General features: G+C 40.2%; 1 protein-coding gene across 6 annotated transcripts in view; it reads right to left on the reverse strand.

Moving 5' to 3' along the window:
- The window catches only part of blnk (B cell linker), a 186,626-nt gene that overhangs the window by 44,518 nt on the left and 122,410 nt on the right, over positions 1-19,698 (reverse strand). For all 6 annotated transcript variants that reach the window (XM_048608674.1, XM_048608673.1, XM_048608678.1 and 3 more), the window contains 3 exons: positions 16,775-16,821; positions 3,864-4,032; positions 1,828-1,949 (listed from right to left, as the gene is read on the reverse strand). In XM_048608674.1, coding sequence (XP_048464631.1) covers positions 1,828-1,949; positions 3,864-4,032; positions 16,775-16,821 — 338 coding nt within the window. The remainder of the gene's footprint in view (positions 1-1,827; positions 1,950-3,863; positions 4,033-16,774; positions 16,822-19,698) is intronic.

Here is a 19,698-nt window from a genome sequence, read left to right on the forward strand (position 1 = left end):
TGATATCTAATGTATGGAAGTCCAAGCTTGTAATCATGGTCCTAAGTTCTGTATGTTCTTTTGTACTATCCATGCACATATGAAGGCAAAATATTTTAAAAACTCATATCTTCTCTTTATTTTCTAATGGGAGTTTTTTTTTAACCTTTTGATGAGTCAATTAATCTAAAATGTATATTAATCAGGGCTGCCCTTTTCTAAATCATTTAGCAGCCCCTGATGTCTTAAGTAAAATGATCACACCAGATACTTCATGCATGGCATCAGAAATATCTTATAATTCTTTTGAGATAATTTCACCCTTCTTTTAAACGGATTTGTACAACAGTAGACAGTAATATATATTTGATAATTCACTGAATTTATTTGCGCTAAAATTAATCAAATAATCTGAAACAACCCAACCTACAAAACCTGAATCTTAAACACGCTAATGAACGAAAATAGTATACTTTCGCCCAGTGTCTAAAACATATTATGTGCAGCTTTAATGAGAAATCATGAAGATTATTTCTCCAAGCCTCCACGGTTTACTTTCTTCCTTCCTGACCAGTCCTTTATTTTCTCCTCTACTTAAAGATGATATCTATCTTCTAATGGAAGAAAAACAGAAAGTCCTGGAGAAACTTAGCGGGTCTGGCAGCATTTGTAAAGAGAGAAACAGAGTTAACATTTCGAGTCCAGTGATGCTTTGAGAGAACTGGAAAGGGCACAGCAGTTCTGACAAAGGGTCACTAAACTTGAAATGTTAGCTCTGTTTCCTCCTCTATAAATGCTGCCAGACTTGCCGACTTTCTCCAGCAATTTCTACCTTTGTTTCAAATTTCCCTCATCCACGGCTCTTTGTTTTATTTATCTTCTGGTGTTTGGTTTATTGGTTTCTTCCTGCTAAATACAATCCTTTACTTCATGTTTTACAAATACCCACATGTTTGAAAGCAGTTCACCATAGATACAAAATCTCACTCATGCCCCTACTTACAGAGTGTTATCTTTAAGTTACTGGCCCCAGTTCCACCAAACCTATCTGTGATGTAAACCTTCTTATGTTTGCATTCATGACACCCTTTGCTATAATAAAAACCTGTGTTTAAAAGCTTCTGTCATCAATTTTATGAAGGCATCTGAGAACATGAAGGGAAAATCAGACTTTTATAAGAGTATACTTGATCAACTCCAATCCATGTTATAGATTTTTAACATTCAAACCAAAACACTGTAAAGACATATTGCTATTTGAACAAATATGTCAACAATTCCTTGAACTTTGTTTATAGATTTACTTACACATTTCAAGAATCCTGCCCAGACTGCTGCAGCAGCTAAGAATCAACATGGGTCCGACTGTCACTTTCTAAAAGGCTGCTAACCTTTATCAAGGAAAGACAATCAATTCCAATAGAGATTGATAGCTTAAATTTCTTATGTGAAGCTCCTTTTAAAGCTGAAAGGCTTAAATATTATAATTCTGATATATATATAATTTCTACTCTTGTATTAAATATTTTGAATTCTTGGTTGCTTGGAAGGATACAGGCAACTGCCAAAACAAATAAAGTTTTTCAATGTAGGTTTAATGGGAGTCGGTAGCTTTAAGATTCTGAGTGCAGCAGGCCACTTGTTTGTGCTCGTAGAAATAATTAATAAAATCCCTGCTTTATAAATGGATTAGTACTACCAGCTCAGCCATCCTAAAAATCCCTGATGCATCCAAAATCCTGATTTACAACTGACTACCGTACGGCTCCTCATCCCTAGTGAGGCCTTGTGGTTTTTGGGGTCATGGACTATTTAAAAAGATTACTCCTTTTTTCATTATGACCTTACCTCATCATCTTCCCTTTCTCCTATTTTCTGTGAATGTGGGGTTATCTTTCGTTGGGCTGGAACTGGTGACGATCGTGGCAACATTGGAGGTGGCTTTGCGAAAGAGGCTGCTGGTCTGTTGTCTATGAAAATGACAAGAACTGTCAGTTCTCACAATTCAGAAACAGCCACTGACCCAGGACTAAACTAATCAGCTCATTTATAAAGAACTTTTGGGTAACGTGTAAAGTTACTGTTAAATAGAAATTTGTTATCTATTAATTCTCTCAAAAAGCAAATACACTTAATGATTGATGAATCGTAGAGCTGTCGAAATTTGCAATAGGTGACTACTATCTCTGACGTTCTTCCAATGAGTTTTGTATTTACTTTCGTCTGGAAAATGGATTCTCCTCCATTTCAGGTTTAGTGACCAGTGTTACGTCCACTATTGAGAGATTGCTGGATTGGTGAGAGTCCTGGATTGGTCCTCCTTTGTTACGGTGGAATTGGAAGGCAATGGTAAAAGTGCTGTCTTTTGCTTTACTGACACTTCACTTCAAAGGAGGGCAATTTAGTGGCATTTTCTATGCTGCAATTGATTAAACAGGCTTCTTTTTAGCACGGAGAAGTTTCAGGCAACAATGGGTAAGGCAGCAGCAGCATAGTTTGGGAGTAGTGGGGTGGAGGAAGAGTTTCCTGCAATTGGACAAAATCATAGACTATATGATATTTTGACAGAGGTAAGACAAGATCCAGAAGAGAAACAAACTCTTGGGGAGTGGGGCAGGCTGTGGTCCAAACATTAGGGTAAGAAGCGACAGAGTGCAACCTCTAACTGTCTCAAACTGATCCATAGTCATACAGTCATACAGCACAGAAACAGACCCGTTAGTCCAACCAGTCCTTGCTGAACCTAATCCCAAACTAAACCAGTCCCACCTGCCTGCTCCTGGCCCATATCCGTCCAAAGCTTTCCTATTCATGTACTTATCCAGATGTCTTTCAAATGCTGTAATTGTACCCATATCGACCACTTCATCAGGAAGTTCATTCCACACATAAACCACGCTCCATGTAAAATATTTGCCCCTATCTTTTTAAAATCTCTCTCCTCTCACCTTAAAAATGTGCCCCCCCAGTCCTGAAATCCCACATTTTAGGAAAAAGACAACTGCCCCTCCTTATTTTATAAACCTCTACAAAGATATTGGCCAATGCGGAGGTCCAAAGGTTTTGCCCATTTTCACTGGCTCTATCATCTTACCTACCCATCAGCAGCCAAGACACAAATACTGTACTTGAGAAGAAGTAATAACTGTGCCGGAGGGGTCTTCACTGATTGCTGAACTGAATACTAGTGAAGAGCAGGACCCCAGAATGGAAGAAGGGGAATACAAAGTTTCCATGAAGGAGTACAAATCCTCTGTTGAAGAATGCAGGGGAGATTGCGTGAAGTCTCTATGGAAGCCAGGAAAGGGAGGTATAGAGAATGAGAGGGAACATCTTGTTGGGAGATAACCCTGAAGGATGTCCTCTCCCCACAAGTTCCTTCCCACCTTTTAATCACTAGTATTTAAGATAAAAAGTTTGCCCATTCCCATGTGCCTGCACATGGCAACTCTATTATGGTAACAAGCTCAATTAACTATTTATTATAGATTGGCGGGTGGGGTGCTGTTTCTGACTCCCTCCTATCTATCGTACAATGGAGGAAAATTCAGAGATCTGGCGGGAAGGTGGTAGACAAACCATCCCTTGGATTTTTTTTCCTGTGCACCGCTGAAAGGATGCCTGGCAGGAGACGACAATACTAATTTATAGGGATGGATTTTAAGTGGCCAGCCTAAAAAGAGTGAGCCCTCCTGGAGATGCTCACCAGGTAAATTGAAGTTTTAACTCTTGTGCATGATTTTATACTAATTCTGACTTCTGTGCAGTTACTTACGACTGAAACAGCACACATCTTAACTACTTAGCTCATGTACGAAAGCCAGCCAAAACACTACAGCAACAAGCACTACAGTAAATCTTAAAACAAAACCGCTGTGCATTACCTGCATATTCACCCTTAGAAATATGCATAGGTTGGGGAACTAATTTCTTGTTTTTATTTTCACTAGGAGGTGGCTCATAATTTTCATCATCATCACCGTCATCACGTGGATCTTCGTAAGCATCGGAGTCATCAGAACGTCCATCTGGGTTTTCATAGTCACTAGTATCCTGTACACAGGGTTTCAATTAAAACAGTTCTTTAAAATATGGATTCATATGGCATATTAATTTGTGTGGCTTGTTTTAAATCAAATAAACTGAATATACAGTTATGATAATATCTAATCAGTAATATTTCATTATTTGATGTACACAACAGGTTAATTCATTTTATCATTAAAATGTTCAAGTTATTAAGACTATTGCATAAAATTAGTTAATTTCAGATGTGAATTTCATGTGGCCAGCTTGCTATATCCACTGGTTGACATATCCAAAAAACATGCGCATTAAGGTGGGACCTGTGAAATTAATTGTGTCCAAGTACTACATGTCTTTGATTTTATAATCTGTTTCTCTGTCTCACCACTACCTTCGTGCTACTTACTGACCTTAATATTTCAGTCACTTATTTTCTGCTGACCTTGAGGAATGCTGCCCCTTTGTGAGGTGCAGGATCCCACGTTTATGGTGACAGTTTAAATCCAGCACCAAATCAAACAGGTTTCCAAGTGTGTAGGGAGCATTGATGTTAAAAAGAAGGTAAGCAGTTACTCTCATAGAAATACTTACACAGATAGTACATTGGAAAGTTTAGCGTAACACATCCTTTTATTTTCAATTTAACATTTCAGATTGCAAAATAAAAGATAATGATGGGATTAATGTAGGAGCTAAAGAAAATAACTAAACTTTAAAAATTATTAAAAATGTGGAAATTTATCATCATAAAAAGCAATTCCACAAGCATAAAATGATATTTTCAGTGTTGGGGAAGGTGTTTGGTGGTACTACAGCATTAAAAACCTAGTTTCCAAGGATTTAACAGTGAATCTAACAATGTACATTCTCATCAGTTCAAAGATTTTCTATTGGTGACAGTTTGATGGGAAAGAAAACAGGGATGTCAAAGCACATCCTCTGATGAAGCTCCGAACCATTGACAGCATCTTCCAAATTTCTGCATTACTTTGTGTGTGTGAACTCAAGATGTTGTTGCCAATTTTGTGGAAATATTGATGGTATATATTGATGGTTTCACTGTCATTACCACTGCGAAAATTTGGAAAATTGTAAGTCAGTCTTTTTCTGCCTCAGGATACATCTCTCATCAACAATATTAATCTTGAGTGAGTGGCATACTTCAGAACTAAGGAACTTTCTAGACTTATTTTGGATAGGTTGTGCCTACAAAGCATTATTCTACACTCATGACTAATGTAACATTGTATGAATCTTCACCTAAGTCGGAGATTATAATCAGTCAGTTGGTCCGTTATCTTTGTAACAATGAGAAAAAGCCTGAAAATATGATGAAGTTTCTATGTGCAAGTGCATCAATGTTATTTGTGAATGATTTAACATTTATTTTATTGATACAGGCAACATCATTTCCAGTCTGATTTTAGGCCCTGTGCTGGTGGTGTTGGGCTGCTCCTATGTAACTTTTCCATATTTTAAGTCTAACTTCGATTTGTTGGACAAGGAGAATATTCATCAACCCTTATGACTCCTGCAACTAATCCCTTGACATCCTCTTTTCCCATTCTCCTTCAGTGGTAGCAGCTTCACCTGTCTTGATCCAGCACTCCAGTTCTCTCTCATCCCTATCTCTTGTTACTTCTCTGCTCTCCTCTATCTTTGACTCTGTAATTAATCCTCATTCCTAACACTTCTGCCACTCCAATTTGTCATTATCTTCCACCATAATGGGATGCTTCACTATAACAAAGGTATGGTTGGGAGTAGGCAGTCTCAAGGAGAAATAAAACACTTATTTACAGTTTCACGTGTTAACATGGAAATACAATTGGGAAATATTTTGGAGGCAAAATGTAGTTTTCAACTACTGGAATAAAGCATAATTATTTTAAAAAATATATTAATGATTTTGTCACAATAGAAGACAATGGACTTTCACAGGAATGCTTTATTCAGTCATTTTGGACAGTGCAATTTGAACTTCTATGTGTTTCTGAAGGGCAATGATCTAGTTTGAGATCCTAATTAGTTACTTTAAAAAGAATAGTTGATTGATAAAGAATCTGCATATATAAAGCTGCATTTAGTGTCTTTGAAAAACCTACAAAGCTGGATGAGAAACCTGAGAAATGACATTTTGTGACAAAAATTAACAAAATGTTCAAGATAAGTGGGATTACCATTGGAAACAGGTTGTGCATCCGTTTTCATCTTGTCAGTTTCCTTAGAATTATACTTTGTTTTTATAAATATCTTTGTGGTGTTTTTTTAGACACTAGTCTACTAACTTACAACAGCAATCCTCACTAAGACAAATAGACAGAATTTTCCTGTCCTGAATAGGAGGAGACTGGAAGCAGGAAACAAAATAGCCACCAAGCAGTGTGGGCCAAAATGCAACCTCCATTTCTGCATTCCCCCATTTTGCACAGTGTGAAGAATGTGGATAACAACCATACCCGTGCTTCATACCCGTGCTTGAGCATGAGGTCAGTGAAAACCCTGAATTCTCATGCAATACCACTTTCACTTCACATAGTTAGCTGTGAATCAGAAGGCCTCAAAAATCACACAAGGGAGAGGGAGTGAAAAGTAGTTACATCTGGAAGATTTGGTAATTTAATATTGTAATATATGTTGTTGTCCTCCTTTTACTCCCATCCTTGTTTCTGAGGCTTGGGCCATAGACTTCATTGGACTGATCCAAGCTTATGGGCAAACTACTGTGGTGGTTTGCCTTGACCTTTTACATGATGCTGACCAGGAAATTCTCTTGCTCTTACCACCTGCCATTAGGCATATTGGAAGGTACAAGTTGATAACCAAACTGTTTGACCATATTATAACTGCACGATGCATGGCAATAATTCCAGATGTGGGACTTGAACCAAGAGCTCCTGGTGCAATATTTAAAAACTAAGAAATAAATTTACATTTTAAGTGAAGCCACTGTATTCAGTATATCTGTCAGTTAGTGAAACTGATGAAGAGGAAAATCTCCAGCATCAACCGTACAAAAACACAGCCTTTCTCTTTCCTGTTGTAATATGTACCACAACGTTAAAGCTTTGGTATTCCAGACTCAATAATAGTCCCTCAATTCTGTTCCATCACCCACCCCCTAATTTCTTACACCTGCGTAAGTCTCTTTAATATCTTTTGCTAATAAAAGCCTATCAATATAATCAATTTAAAATTAAGAAGTGATTTACTATCAATTGCAGAAGAGCAGTCCAGATTTCTATTACCCTTCTTGTTTAAAAGTGTTTCCTAATTTCACTGAAAGGGCTTGGATTGAATTTTTATTCTGAGCCCTCTTGTCTTTGGGTGGATTTTGTGCAATGGTAGAGAACCTCCCTGTCATTTATACAAACAGTTCTGCAGAGCAGAATCCGAGAGTCTCACATTTCCCCACACACCCTAAACATTTTCATTGCGTGAGTGGGAGTGTGAGAGTAACTGAGCGTGAGTCTCTCCAGTCATGCTACAGATTTGTCAACCGGGAATGGGAAACAAAAGCTATACAGATTAGTCCTGGTAACAGCAGATCTACACTTTGAGTTATCTAGATAGGCATGATATCCTTTTGGAAAGGTAAAATAAATTTTTATGTTTGGCCCTGGGACCCCTTTGAAGGGAGTCACGTGGCCATATGGGGAAAGGAATGATGACCTTCCATTACTAAAAGTAGACAAGAATGTGTGTAATAACTCATTAGAACTAACAACACAGCTGTCAAAGGCACTGTTAAGCTTTCAAAGTACTTTTTAACTCCTGCCTTCAAATATTTGGAATAAAATCTGACATTAAATTTATGAGGGGCCTTGCGGGGGTGGTGGGTCCATGGCATGGATGGGCCTTGAGGAATGATGTGGATGAGGGCTAAGGGCTGGTAGATACTTTATAATTTTTTTAAAAATCTTCAACTCAGTGCTAGTACACTGAGTAGGTATTCCCCAGCCAATCTCTATATGCAGCAGCTTCCACATTATTTCAAGGGTCATCTGCTATGACTTCCAGAGAACCCTTCAATATCCCTACATTAACAATGGAAAGTTCCATGTTCTGTGGCACTGAGTGAGGTTAAGTTTGTGGAGCTGACAATTGATCTAAATCTATGCTCCTGACCCAGGAACAAAACATCAGGCCCCAGACCACCCAATCTGTAGACAAAGTTTCAGTCTACCCTCTCTGCTCCTCTTAATACCTTGAAAACTTCCTGGTGACAGTTCTAGTTTATGGAATTTCTCCTTACAAACCTAGGAAGCCTACACTGCACTCTGCCCAAGGCTAATACATTCCTCCAAAGGTATGCTAACCAAACTTGCTCACAACCAGTGGCTATGGTCAAACCAGGGCTCTGTATAGCTAGAGCGATGACTTCGTTTCCCTTCTTTTTCAGTCTTCAGGATAAAAGGCCTACATTCTAATTAGCTTTTGGATTATTTTCTGTACCTGTTCAGGTAATTTAAATGATCTACATACTTGGATCCACAAATCACTCGATTATCACCATTTCTGTCGTATTTAGTTCTATACTTTTATCATTCATAGTGGACACAAAGACTCATATTTGCCAGCGTCATGTTTGTTTATTAATTGTCTATTATAAACTGAGTACGTTATCCTATTTAACAACAGCTCAATGTTCTATCAAATTCTCATTGAATTTCAGCAGCAACGTCTGGCAACACATCAAACATGACACTTGAGTTCATAAGCAGAACGAGACAGTGTTAATTACTGATGAACTTTTAAAATTATTGTATTATGTGTCAACCTTTGGTAGGATTGTTTCCAAGCAGTACCTTTTACCAATACCATGGAACAGAATGTTACATTGCCTTGCCTGTTGATTCTTGATTACATTGCATTTTCATGGCAGTGAAACAAAACAAAGTTTCTGTTAGTTAGATGGTCAAAATAAGACCAGACCTATAAAGCAATATTGTAAAACAACACCTCAATATTTTAGTTTCATGCGTGTGACCCATGCGTTACCATATGAAACCTATTCATAGTCACCATGTAGGTTTTTAGGAAATACAACTTCTGAACCAAACACCATAAATTTGGATATTCACTGCATAGCATCCTACTCCCAACTAAGATGGCCCAACACATTCTCTTCTTCATGTATTTAGCTCAATCTCATTTGTAACCTAACACTTGGGAATATTAAAATCATTTTTGAGTGCACTTGTAAATGTTAAGAATTTGACTCTGTTTGAGAAAACTGCTCGAGGGCACGCAAGATTATGTTACCTTGTTAATGTTTACCTTTGGATTGTACAAGATATTTAATAAAAGCCATTAAATTGAACGAAGAAGTTTGCTAACCATTGGCATAGTAATTTTTTGGCTTTGTTTTTGTAAGCACTGATAGCAATCACAAGGGAATGATAGCATTGTAATAATGTTACGGACTAGTAACCCAGAAACCCGGACCAATGATCTAGAAGCAAGAGTTCAAATCCTCTGGCAGCTGAGGAATCTGAATTTATTCAAAAAAATAAATCTGGATTAAAAAATCCAGCACCAATAACAATGCCATTGGAACTACCTGACTAGTGTACAAACCCACCTGGTTCACTAATGTCCTTTAGGGAAGGAAATCTGCTTTCCTTACCCTGTCACCCTATGTGTGTGGTGCTAGAACTACAGCATGTGGTTGACTATTAACTAAGCTCTCTGAAGTGGCCGAGCAATCCATTCAGCCAAGACAAAGCATAACAAAATTCAAACCAGTCATCGCACTCAGCATCAACTTGAGAATTGGATTCAGACTTGGCAAAGGCACATGCCGCCTGGTCGCCATTGCAATGTCATCCTCAGTAACATATGGAGACTTGTCCCAGGACAGGGAGAGCTGTCCCACAGACATTTGACCATCACTAAGGTGACTAACATGTTGCCTACAGTACAATAAAATAGCTCTTTCTGTGATAACCTGTTCACTGATGTTTAGTTTAGGTACTGCCAGGATCATTCAGCTCCCTACCTCATTACAGCCTTGGTCCAAACTTGGGCAAAAGACCTGAATCCTAGAGGTGAGGTGAAAGTGATAGCCTTAAAAATCAAGGTAGCCTTATAACTAACTAAGAAAAAGTCAAAAGTAAGGCCCTCCACTAGCTGTAGTCATACCTAAAGCAAAGGAAAATGATTGCCATTGTATAAGCCAATCATCTCAGCCCCAGCAGAGTTCTTCAGGACAGTGTCCTATGCCCAACCATCTTCAGCTACTTCATCAATGGCCTTCTCTCCATTATAAAGTCAGAAGTGAGGATGTTCACTGATGATTGCAAAGCAAAGATGAGTTTCGGAGCCATGAGGTCATGTTGCAGCTGTACAAAACTCTGGTGCGGCCGCACTTGGAGTATTGCGTACAGTTCTGGTCGCCGCATTATAGGAAAGATGTGGAAGCATTGGAAAGGGTGCAGAGGAGATTTACCAGGATGTTGCCTGGTATGGAGGGAAGGTCTTATGAGGAAAGGCTGAGGGACTTGAGGCTGTTTTCGTTAGAGAGAAGAAGGCTAAGAGGTGACTTAATAGAGACATACAAGATGATCAGAGGATTAGATAGGGTGGACAGTGAGAGCCTTTTTCCTCGGATGGTGATGGCTAGCACGAGGGGACATAGCTTTAAATTGAGGGGTGATAGATATAGGACAGATGTCAGAGGTAGGTTCTTTACTCAGAGTGTAGTAAGGGCGTGGAATGCCCTGCCTGCAAAAGTAGTAGACTCGCCAACTTTAAGGGCATTTAAATGGTCATTGGATAAACATATGGATGATAATGGAATAGTTTAGGTTAGATGGGCTTCAGATTGGTTTCACAGGTCGGCGCAACATCGAGGGCCGAAGGGCCTGTACTGCGCTGTAATGTTCTATGTTCTATGTTCATTCAGTTCCATTCTTAACTCTGTAAATAATGAAGCAGCCTGTTGCTTTGTGAACCTGAACAACATTCAGAATTAGTCAGCAATGAGCATCAATAAATTAGAAAGAATCTAACCATCATTCCTTGATATTCAATGGCGGTACCATTTCTGATTATCCCACTATCATTATACTGGGAGTTACCAATGGTTAGAAACTTAACTGGACCAGCTACATAAATGAATCTACAAGTCACAAGACAGGAATATGATGAGCATAGCAGTGGGTTTCCTCCGGGTGCTCCAGTTTCCTCCCACAGTCCAAAGATGTGCAGGCTAGGTGGATTGGCCATGCTAAATTGCCCATAGTGTTCAGGGATGTGTAGATGAGGTGGGTTATAGGGGGATGGCTCTGGGTGGGATTCTCTGAGGGTCAGTGTGGCCTTGTTGGGCCGAAGGGCCTGTTTCCACACTGTAGGGATTCTATGTAGAACCATCCAAGGCAAAGTAGCCTGCTTGAATGCTATCCTATCTACCACCTTCAGAATGCAGTCCATCCACCACCAGTGTACCACGTCAACAGTGTGTACCATCTGCAAGATACAATACAGCACCTTTCAAACTCACAACCTCTATTATAGAGAACAGGGTGTTGCACATTTTGAGTTTTCTTGTCCTTGGGGAGCCTGTGAGGACATTTCAGAAAACTTATGTTTGGCAGAATAGTAAAATGAGTTTCAGAAAAAAGACCCCAGGCCATAAATCACTAAGTTAAATAAATGATGAATTAACAAAATTGACCATAAAAATGCCAAATAACAGAGATAATTTAAAAAAAAAATTCTCTTTTGCTTTTTGTCTTTTAAGAAACAGAGCTTGACCACTTTGGAAGAGACAGCAAATGGAGCCACCTAATTAGTTTGGTTTGACTCACAGCGGTAGAGGCTGGTACAATTACGACAGTTAAAAGGCTGGGTGTATAAATAGGAAGGGTTCAGAGGGATATGGGTCAAATGCTGGCAAATGGGACTAGATTTATTTAGGATACCTCTACGGCATGGACAAGTTGGACCGAAGAGTTTGTTTCCATGCTGTACAGCTCTATGACTCTATGACTAACCTTGCATTTGCTTTTGGTCAAATCTGAACTCTGCGGAATTCATACAGAAGTGGAGGTCAGACGTGAGTTGCCTTTCAGCCTGCTTTGTGGATAGGGTTTTTTTTGGAGGGAGAAAGAGGAGATGAAGGGTGGGGTTGTGACTGGCTCATGGTTCACACATTCACCCCCTCCACCCTGCCACCCGCACACCCTTCGCTTGCTCATATACTGTATCCTTCTCAACCACTTGCCTGCCCTTCCTCATCCACCCTCTCACTCACTCATACCGTCTTACTGTCTCTCTGCCCCACATCCACTCATTCTCACATCCTCTCACTGACTCACTCTCACACCCACTCACTCAATTATTGCCCCACACTCACTTACTCAAACCTCTCAATGACTCACTCACACCCCCCATCCTCTCACTCTCTCACACCCTCCCACTCACTCTGCCCCACACTCGCTCAGTGCCCCGCACTCACTCACTGCCTCTCACTCTCACAGCATCAAACTCAATCTCTGCTCCTCACACAAACACCCTCTTTCACATGTACACATTCTGTCTTAATCACACACCATCTGACTCACTCTATGTTCCACCCTCACTCACACACTCTCTCTCACTTACTCTGCATCCCTCACGTTAATATTCTCTCTCATTCACTTTTCTTCCCTTCCTCACACTCTCTCACTCTCCCTCGGTTACATATTTTGCTCGCCCTCATTCACAACTCCTTGGACTTGGGCGCCCCTCTCCACCATCTGAATGCTTCTTTTACGGGAATGTCATTTACAATTCACTCCCTGACTTGGAGTGTCTTTCTCGAGTATCCTCCTGACAGAAATCTTTTCCTTCCATACAGTCATACAGCATGGAAGCAGACCCTTTGGTCCAACCAGTCCACACCAACCATGTTCCCAAACTAAACTAGTCCCAACTGCCTATATGTCTCCAACTCTTTTCTTTCATGAACTTACCCAAATGTCTTTTAAATGTTGTAACTGTACCTGCATCCACCACTTTCTCTGGTGGTTTATTCTACAGACAAACCACTGTGTGTGTATAAAAAAATTGCTCCTCATGCTCTTGTCAAATCTTCCTCCTTTCACCTTAAAAATACGTCCTCTAGTTTTGAACACTCTCACCCTAGGAAAAAGATCCTTGTCATTCACCTTATCAATGCCCCTCATGATTTTATAAACCTAGTAAGATTACCCCTCAACCTCCAGTGAGAAAAAGTTCCAGTCTACTTTTATATCACAAACCCTCCATTTCCAGCAGCATCCTGGTAAATCTTTTCTGAACCCTCTCCAGTTTAATAATATCCTTACTATAATGGGGTGACCGGAATTGCACAAAATACTCCAGAAGAGACCTCACTGACATCCTGTACAACCTCAATATGATGTTCTAACTCTTATATTCAAAGGTATGAGCAATGAAGGCAAGCATGCTAAACGCCTTCTTAACCACCCTGTCTACCTGTGATGCAAATTTCAAAGAATGATATATCTGAACCCCTAGGTCTCTCTGTTCTATAACACTACCCAGAGCCCTATTATTAATTGTACAAGTCCTGTTCTTGTTTGTTTTACCAAAACACAATACCTCACATTTATCCAAATTAAATTCCACCTGCCACTCCTCAACCCATTGACCCAATTGACCAAGATCTCTTTATAATCTTAGATACCCTTCTTCACTGTCTACTATATCACCAATTTTGGAGGCATCCACAAACTTACTAACAAGCCTTCTATATTCTCATCCAAATCATTTATATAAATGACAAACAAAAGTGACCCAGTGCCAATCCCTGTGGGACACTGCTGGTCACAGGCCTCCAGACCATGAAACAACCCTCCACCACCACACTCTCTCTCCTACCATAAAGCCAATTTTGTATCCAATTGGCAAGCTCACCCTGAATCCCATGTGATCTAACTTTACTAATTTGTCTACCATGCAGAATCTTCTCAAAGGCTTTACTAAAGTCGAAGTACACCACGTCTACTGCTCTGCCCTCAATCTTTTTGGTAACTTCATTAAAAAAACTCAATCAAGTTTGTGAGACATTATTTCCTTCACACAAAACCGTGCTGACTATCCCTAATCATTCCTTACCTCTCCAAATGCATGTAAATCTCATCTTTCAGAATCACCTCCAACAACTTATCCACCACCGATGTCAGACTCACAGGTCTATAGTTCCCAGGCTTCTCCTTATAGACTTTCTTAGACAATGGCACAACATTAGCCACCCTCCAGTTCTCTGGTACTTCATCCATGTTTATAGATGATACAAATATTTCTGCTAGGAACCCCACAATTTCCTCCCTAACTCTCACAACATCTGGGGTACACTTGATCAGGTCCTGGAGATTTAATCGACCTTTATGTTTTCTAAGACCTCCAGCTCTTCCTCTTCTTCAAAGTGAGCTGTTTTCAAAACACAAATATTTATTTCCCTTAGTTCTCTCCCCTCCATTTCTTTCTTGACAGTAAAAACTGACACAAAATATTCATTTAATATCTCTCCCATTTCCTGACGTTCAAGGCAAAGACAACCTCATTGGCTTCTCCCTCTAGTTGCTCTCTAGCTCTTCATGTATTTGTAGAATCTTACTGAATTATCTTTAACCTTATCTGTCAGGGCTCTCATATCCCTGTTTGCCTCCCTGATTTCCTTCTTAAGAACGCCCCTAACAGTCTTTGTACTCTTCAAGAGGTTCAGTTGATCCCGGTTGTCTATATCTACATATGATTCTTTTTTATTCTTGACAGGAACTTCAAAATGTTTATTCATTCATTGAATTTTGTTCTTACCAGCCTCGCCTTTCACTCTTAACAGGAACATAATGCTTCTGCACTCTTGTTAACACATCCCTTTACCTGTGAACAGTGTACCCCAATCAACTTTTGAAACTTCTTGTTTCATATCCTTAAAATGTGCCTTTAATACTATGGTGGTCCCAGTCACTGTTTGGAAAATTAAAATCCCTCAATACAACTCTATCCTTCTTACATACACTTGAGATCTCTCTACATATTTGCTCCTCAATTTCCGTCTAACTATTGGGGCTACAGTACAATCCCATCAGGGTGATAATCCCTTTCTTATCTCTAATTTCTACCCATATAGTTTCACTAACTGGTAACTCAGAAATATCCTAAGCACAGAAGTAATGTTTTCCTTAATCAAAAATGCCACACCCCCTCCTCTCTTGCCTCTCTTTCTATCCTTCCTGTAACATTCAAAACCCAGAACAGTAAGCTGCCAATCCTTTCCTTCCCTCAGCCAAGTTTCTGTATTAGCTGTGACATCCCAGTCCCATGTTCCCATACGTGCCCTGAGTTCATCAGCTTTACCCGTAAGACCCCATGCATTGAAATAAATGCAGTTTAATTCTTTGATTTGCTCCTTTCTGTATTTTCTAATTAACTTGCTCTTTTCTGATTCAGAACCATCCTCATCTGCCTTTCTACTTTCATTGTTACTTAGGAACCCCTCAAACTCTCTCCTCAAAGTTTACAGGCTCCTGAAATAGAACTAGCAAATCTCCCCGCCAGGATATTAGTCCCTTCCCAGTTCAGGTGAAACCCATCCCTTTTTAACAGGTCTTTTCTGTCCCAGAGGAATCCCAATGATCGAAGAAACCGAATCCGTGCACATTGCACCGTCTCTTCAGCCATTGATTTTTCTCCTTTATCCTTTTATTCCTTCCCTCATTAGAACTTGGCACTGGAAGTAAACCAGAGATGACCTTTTTTGATGTTCTGTTTTTTAACCTTCTTCCTAACCTCTTATATTCACTCTGCAAAGCCTTAACGCTTTTCCTAACTATGTCATTCCTACCAATGCATACAAGAACTTACGGCTTCTCACTCTCCCATTTGATTACGTGGTTCAACTGTTTTGAGACATCCTTAACCCTGGCACCAGGAAGGCAACATATTATCCTAGATTCCTGCTGATGGCTGCAGACTCTCCTGTTTGTGCCACTGAAGGAGAGTTCCTTATAATAATTATTCTGTTAAATTTTGACAAACCCTGTTTAGCATAAGATTCATTCTTAGTGCCCAAGATCTGACTGCCACTTCTATTTTCCTCTGAGAGACTCTCTCTTTCAACAATACCCAAAACAGAATATCTATGAGAGAGGAACAGCTACAGGAGACTTCTGAACTATCTTCTTACCTTTCATGACAGTCAATCATCTATCAGGGTGAATGAGTATATTCTTGATTTGCACAATTGGCAGCTCTTCCAATCAGAGGCTGTTTCACCGGGGAACAATCAGCAGAAAATGCAAGACAGAAACAGCCTTAGATTGGAGGGTTGCCTCCTTGCAGAACCTTTGACTTGTACTTCTGGGATTTGGAAACTTGAGGATTGGCCAGCCTGTTTAACAAGCCTGATGCTGAAAGACAGGGCAATTAGGGATGGGCAACAAATACTGTGCCTGCCAGCAACAGTCACATTTGTGAAAGATTAATAAAGTAACATCTGTATCCTGTCTTTGAATATTTAAAATCGACCCTTGTGGTTTTCTTCAAGATGTTGAGAAACTACAGGCACCACACAGCTCAATGTGGACAACATTAGGGGACATTGATTTTTAGGAAAACTGTACCACAACATAATTTAAAAGATTGGGATTACAAAAAATCTAATTAAAGGAACATTTGAGACAAAATGACCTTCCTTGAAATACATTACTTTTACAGCTTTGGAAGATATCTAAGCATCATAGCATCAACAACAATTCAAATGGTTCTAAACACTTACAAATTCATTGTCAGACCATTGTTCTCCCTCCTGTGCTCCAGCACCTTCTGAATAAAAAAAAAGGAAGAAAGATTGAATGGCTTAGAGTCAAAGTTAAATGAATGTTCATGGATAAATACACACAAATGTTCACATAGTTTCATTTGGAATAACCTGTCATATAAAACAATCTAAGATTTGGATTCTGGGAAAGAAGCATAAAGGGAGGCCAAATTTTCATTTATTTTGATAATCCACTGAGGAAGAGGGAAATTCCTGGTCAGTTGGTTCTGCCTCCAAGCATCTGAATGGCAAATAAAGGAAATAGCAATGTGTGGTGGGTTAGCTGTTATTAAATCATGAAATAAGTTATAATTATGCCAAATATCCTTAATCTTTCCACTTCACTCCTACGTTTATGGGATTTCACAGGCAGATAATAGGAGGTGAAATTTCCATGTGCACTTTACATGCTAGAGTTAGGAGATGCAGTGGTGTAGTGGTAATGTCACTGGACTAGTAACCCAGAGGAACAGGCTAATGCTCTTGGGGCATGATTTTGAATTTCACCATGGCATGTGCTGAAACTTCAATTCAATTAATAAATCCGACCATCAAACCATTGTTATAAAAATGCATCTGGTTCACTAATTCTTTTATAGAAAGAAATTGTTGAACTTACCTGGACTGGTCTCCAATCCACAGCAATGTGGCTCATTATTAAATGCCCTCTGAAAGCCCCCATAAGGAATAAACTGAAGCCCAGGATTGACACAGGCATTGAAAACAACACCAACAAATCCAGCCCTGTTTTATACTGCAAAATCCTAACTGGGAGAGCTGTGCCACAGGCTTCAAAACTATGTTTCAGCCTCCTCCAGTACCATCCCTGGGTACATCCTGCCACACTGGCAGGACAGGCCTACCAGAAGTGACAGCAAAGTAATGTACAGATGGTGACAGTTGCCCTGGTGGTCCTCAAAATTGAGTCTATGAAATCGCATGATGTCAGGCTAAATATGGGTCAGGAAACCACGTACCATCCCCATCAGAAGTTCTCCTCCATGTCAAGCGTTAATTGGAAGAAGTACTGAGTGCAATAAGGATGCAGAACATACTATCCATCACCGAGGACGGCTCGGCATCATCACTACTGAATGAGCTGGCTGAGTCAAAAAGGACATTACAGCCAGACTGGACTGGCAACAGGTGGAGAGGTACCCAACCAGAAGGGAAAATCTACTTAAAATCATCGCCTACACCGGATGTGTCTGTCCATGGCAATATCACGAGGAGTGAATTTGTCGCAGTCTCTATGGGGTCAAAATCCATCTGCACATTGAGGATACCCTCCATTTTGTGATGTGGCTCTACCACCATGCTAAATGGGGTAGATATTGAACAGATATAGAAAGTCAAAACTAGGCATCAAGGGGGTGCTGTGGGTATTAGCAACAAAACTGTATTCAATCAGAATTTGTAACCTCATGGCCTGGCATATCCCTCACTCTACCATCACAATCAAGTCAGGTGCTGACCCTGATTCAATGAAGAGTACAGGAGAGCATGCCAGCAGCAGCACCAGCGTAGCTAGAAATGAGATGTCAACCTTCTGAAGATACAACATAGGACAGCTTGCATGTCAAAGAGCAGAAGCAGCCATCTCACAACCAATGTATTGGAACCTGCTGCATCCAATGCTGAATGGAAATGGACTATTAAACAACTCATTGGAGGAAGAGACTCCACAAATATCCACATCTTCACGATGGGGGATGCTCAGAACATCAGTGCAAAAGGCAAGGCTGAAGAATTCACATCCACCTTCAGCCAGCAGTGCCGAGTGGACAACCTATCCCTACCTCCTCCTGAGGTCCCAAGAATTACAAACATATATTTTCAGCTATTTGGTTCCCTCCATGTGACATCAAGAAATGGCTGAAAGCACTGTATATTGCAAAGGCTATTGATGCTGACGGTATTCTGGCAATAGTACTGAAGATGTGTTTCAGATCGAGCTCCATCCCCAGACAAGCTGTTCCAACACAGTTACAACACTGGCATTTACCCAGCAATGTGTCCAGTTGTGTCCTGTGCACAAAAAACAAGGACAAAGCTGACCTGATAAATAACTACCCGATCAGTCTAGTCTCGATCAGCAGTAAATGGGATTAGTGATGGTGTGATCACGTGACACTTGCTGAGCAATAAACTGCTCACTGACACTCATTTTGGATTCCACCAATGTCAGCTCCTGAACTCATTACAGCATTGGTTTAAAAATAACTGAAAGAGCTGAAGTGCAGAGGTGAGATGAGAGTAGCTGCCTTTGACATCAAGGCAGCATTTGGTCGAGTGTGCATTAAGGAGCCCTAGCAAAACTGCAGTCAATGGGAATCAAGGAAAAACTCTCCACTGGTTAGAGTCATACCTAGGAATATAGTTGTGGTTACTGGAGATCAGTCATCTCAGCTCCAGGGCAATCAACCTGTCCAGCGATGTTATGACACACCTCTGGAGGAGGTGGGACTTGAACCTGGTCTCCAGCTCAGAGATAGGGACATTACCACAGCAACGCTCATTTACACACAGCCAATAACACAAACAATAAATGGGTAGTGTCTGGCATAATCATTCCAACTGCTTCATCAATGACATTAACTCCCTCATAAAATCAGAAGTGTGGATGTTTGCTGATGATTGCACAAGGGTCAGCACCATTTGTGACTCATCAGATACTGAAGCAGATTAAAAACTGAAAGAACTGCGGGTGCTGTAAATCAGGAACAAAACCAAAGTTGCTGGAAAAGCTCAGCAGGTCTGGCAGCATCTGTGAAGGAAAAAACAGAGTTAACGTTTCGGGTCCGGTGACCCTTCCTGAGAGCACCTCAGATAAAAGAGGGAACTTGTGCTTGGAGGCAGAGGATGTGAGTGAGATCCTAAAT

Source organism: Rhincodon typus, chromosome 20, assembly GCF_021869965.1.
Source record: "Rhincodon typus isolate 14 chromosome 20, sRhiTyp1.1, whole genome shotgun sequence".
Taxonomy (NCBI): Eukaryota; Metazoa; Chordata; class Chondrichthyes; order Orectolobiformes; family Rhincodontidae; genus Rhincodon; species Rhincodon typus.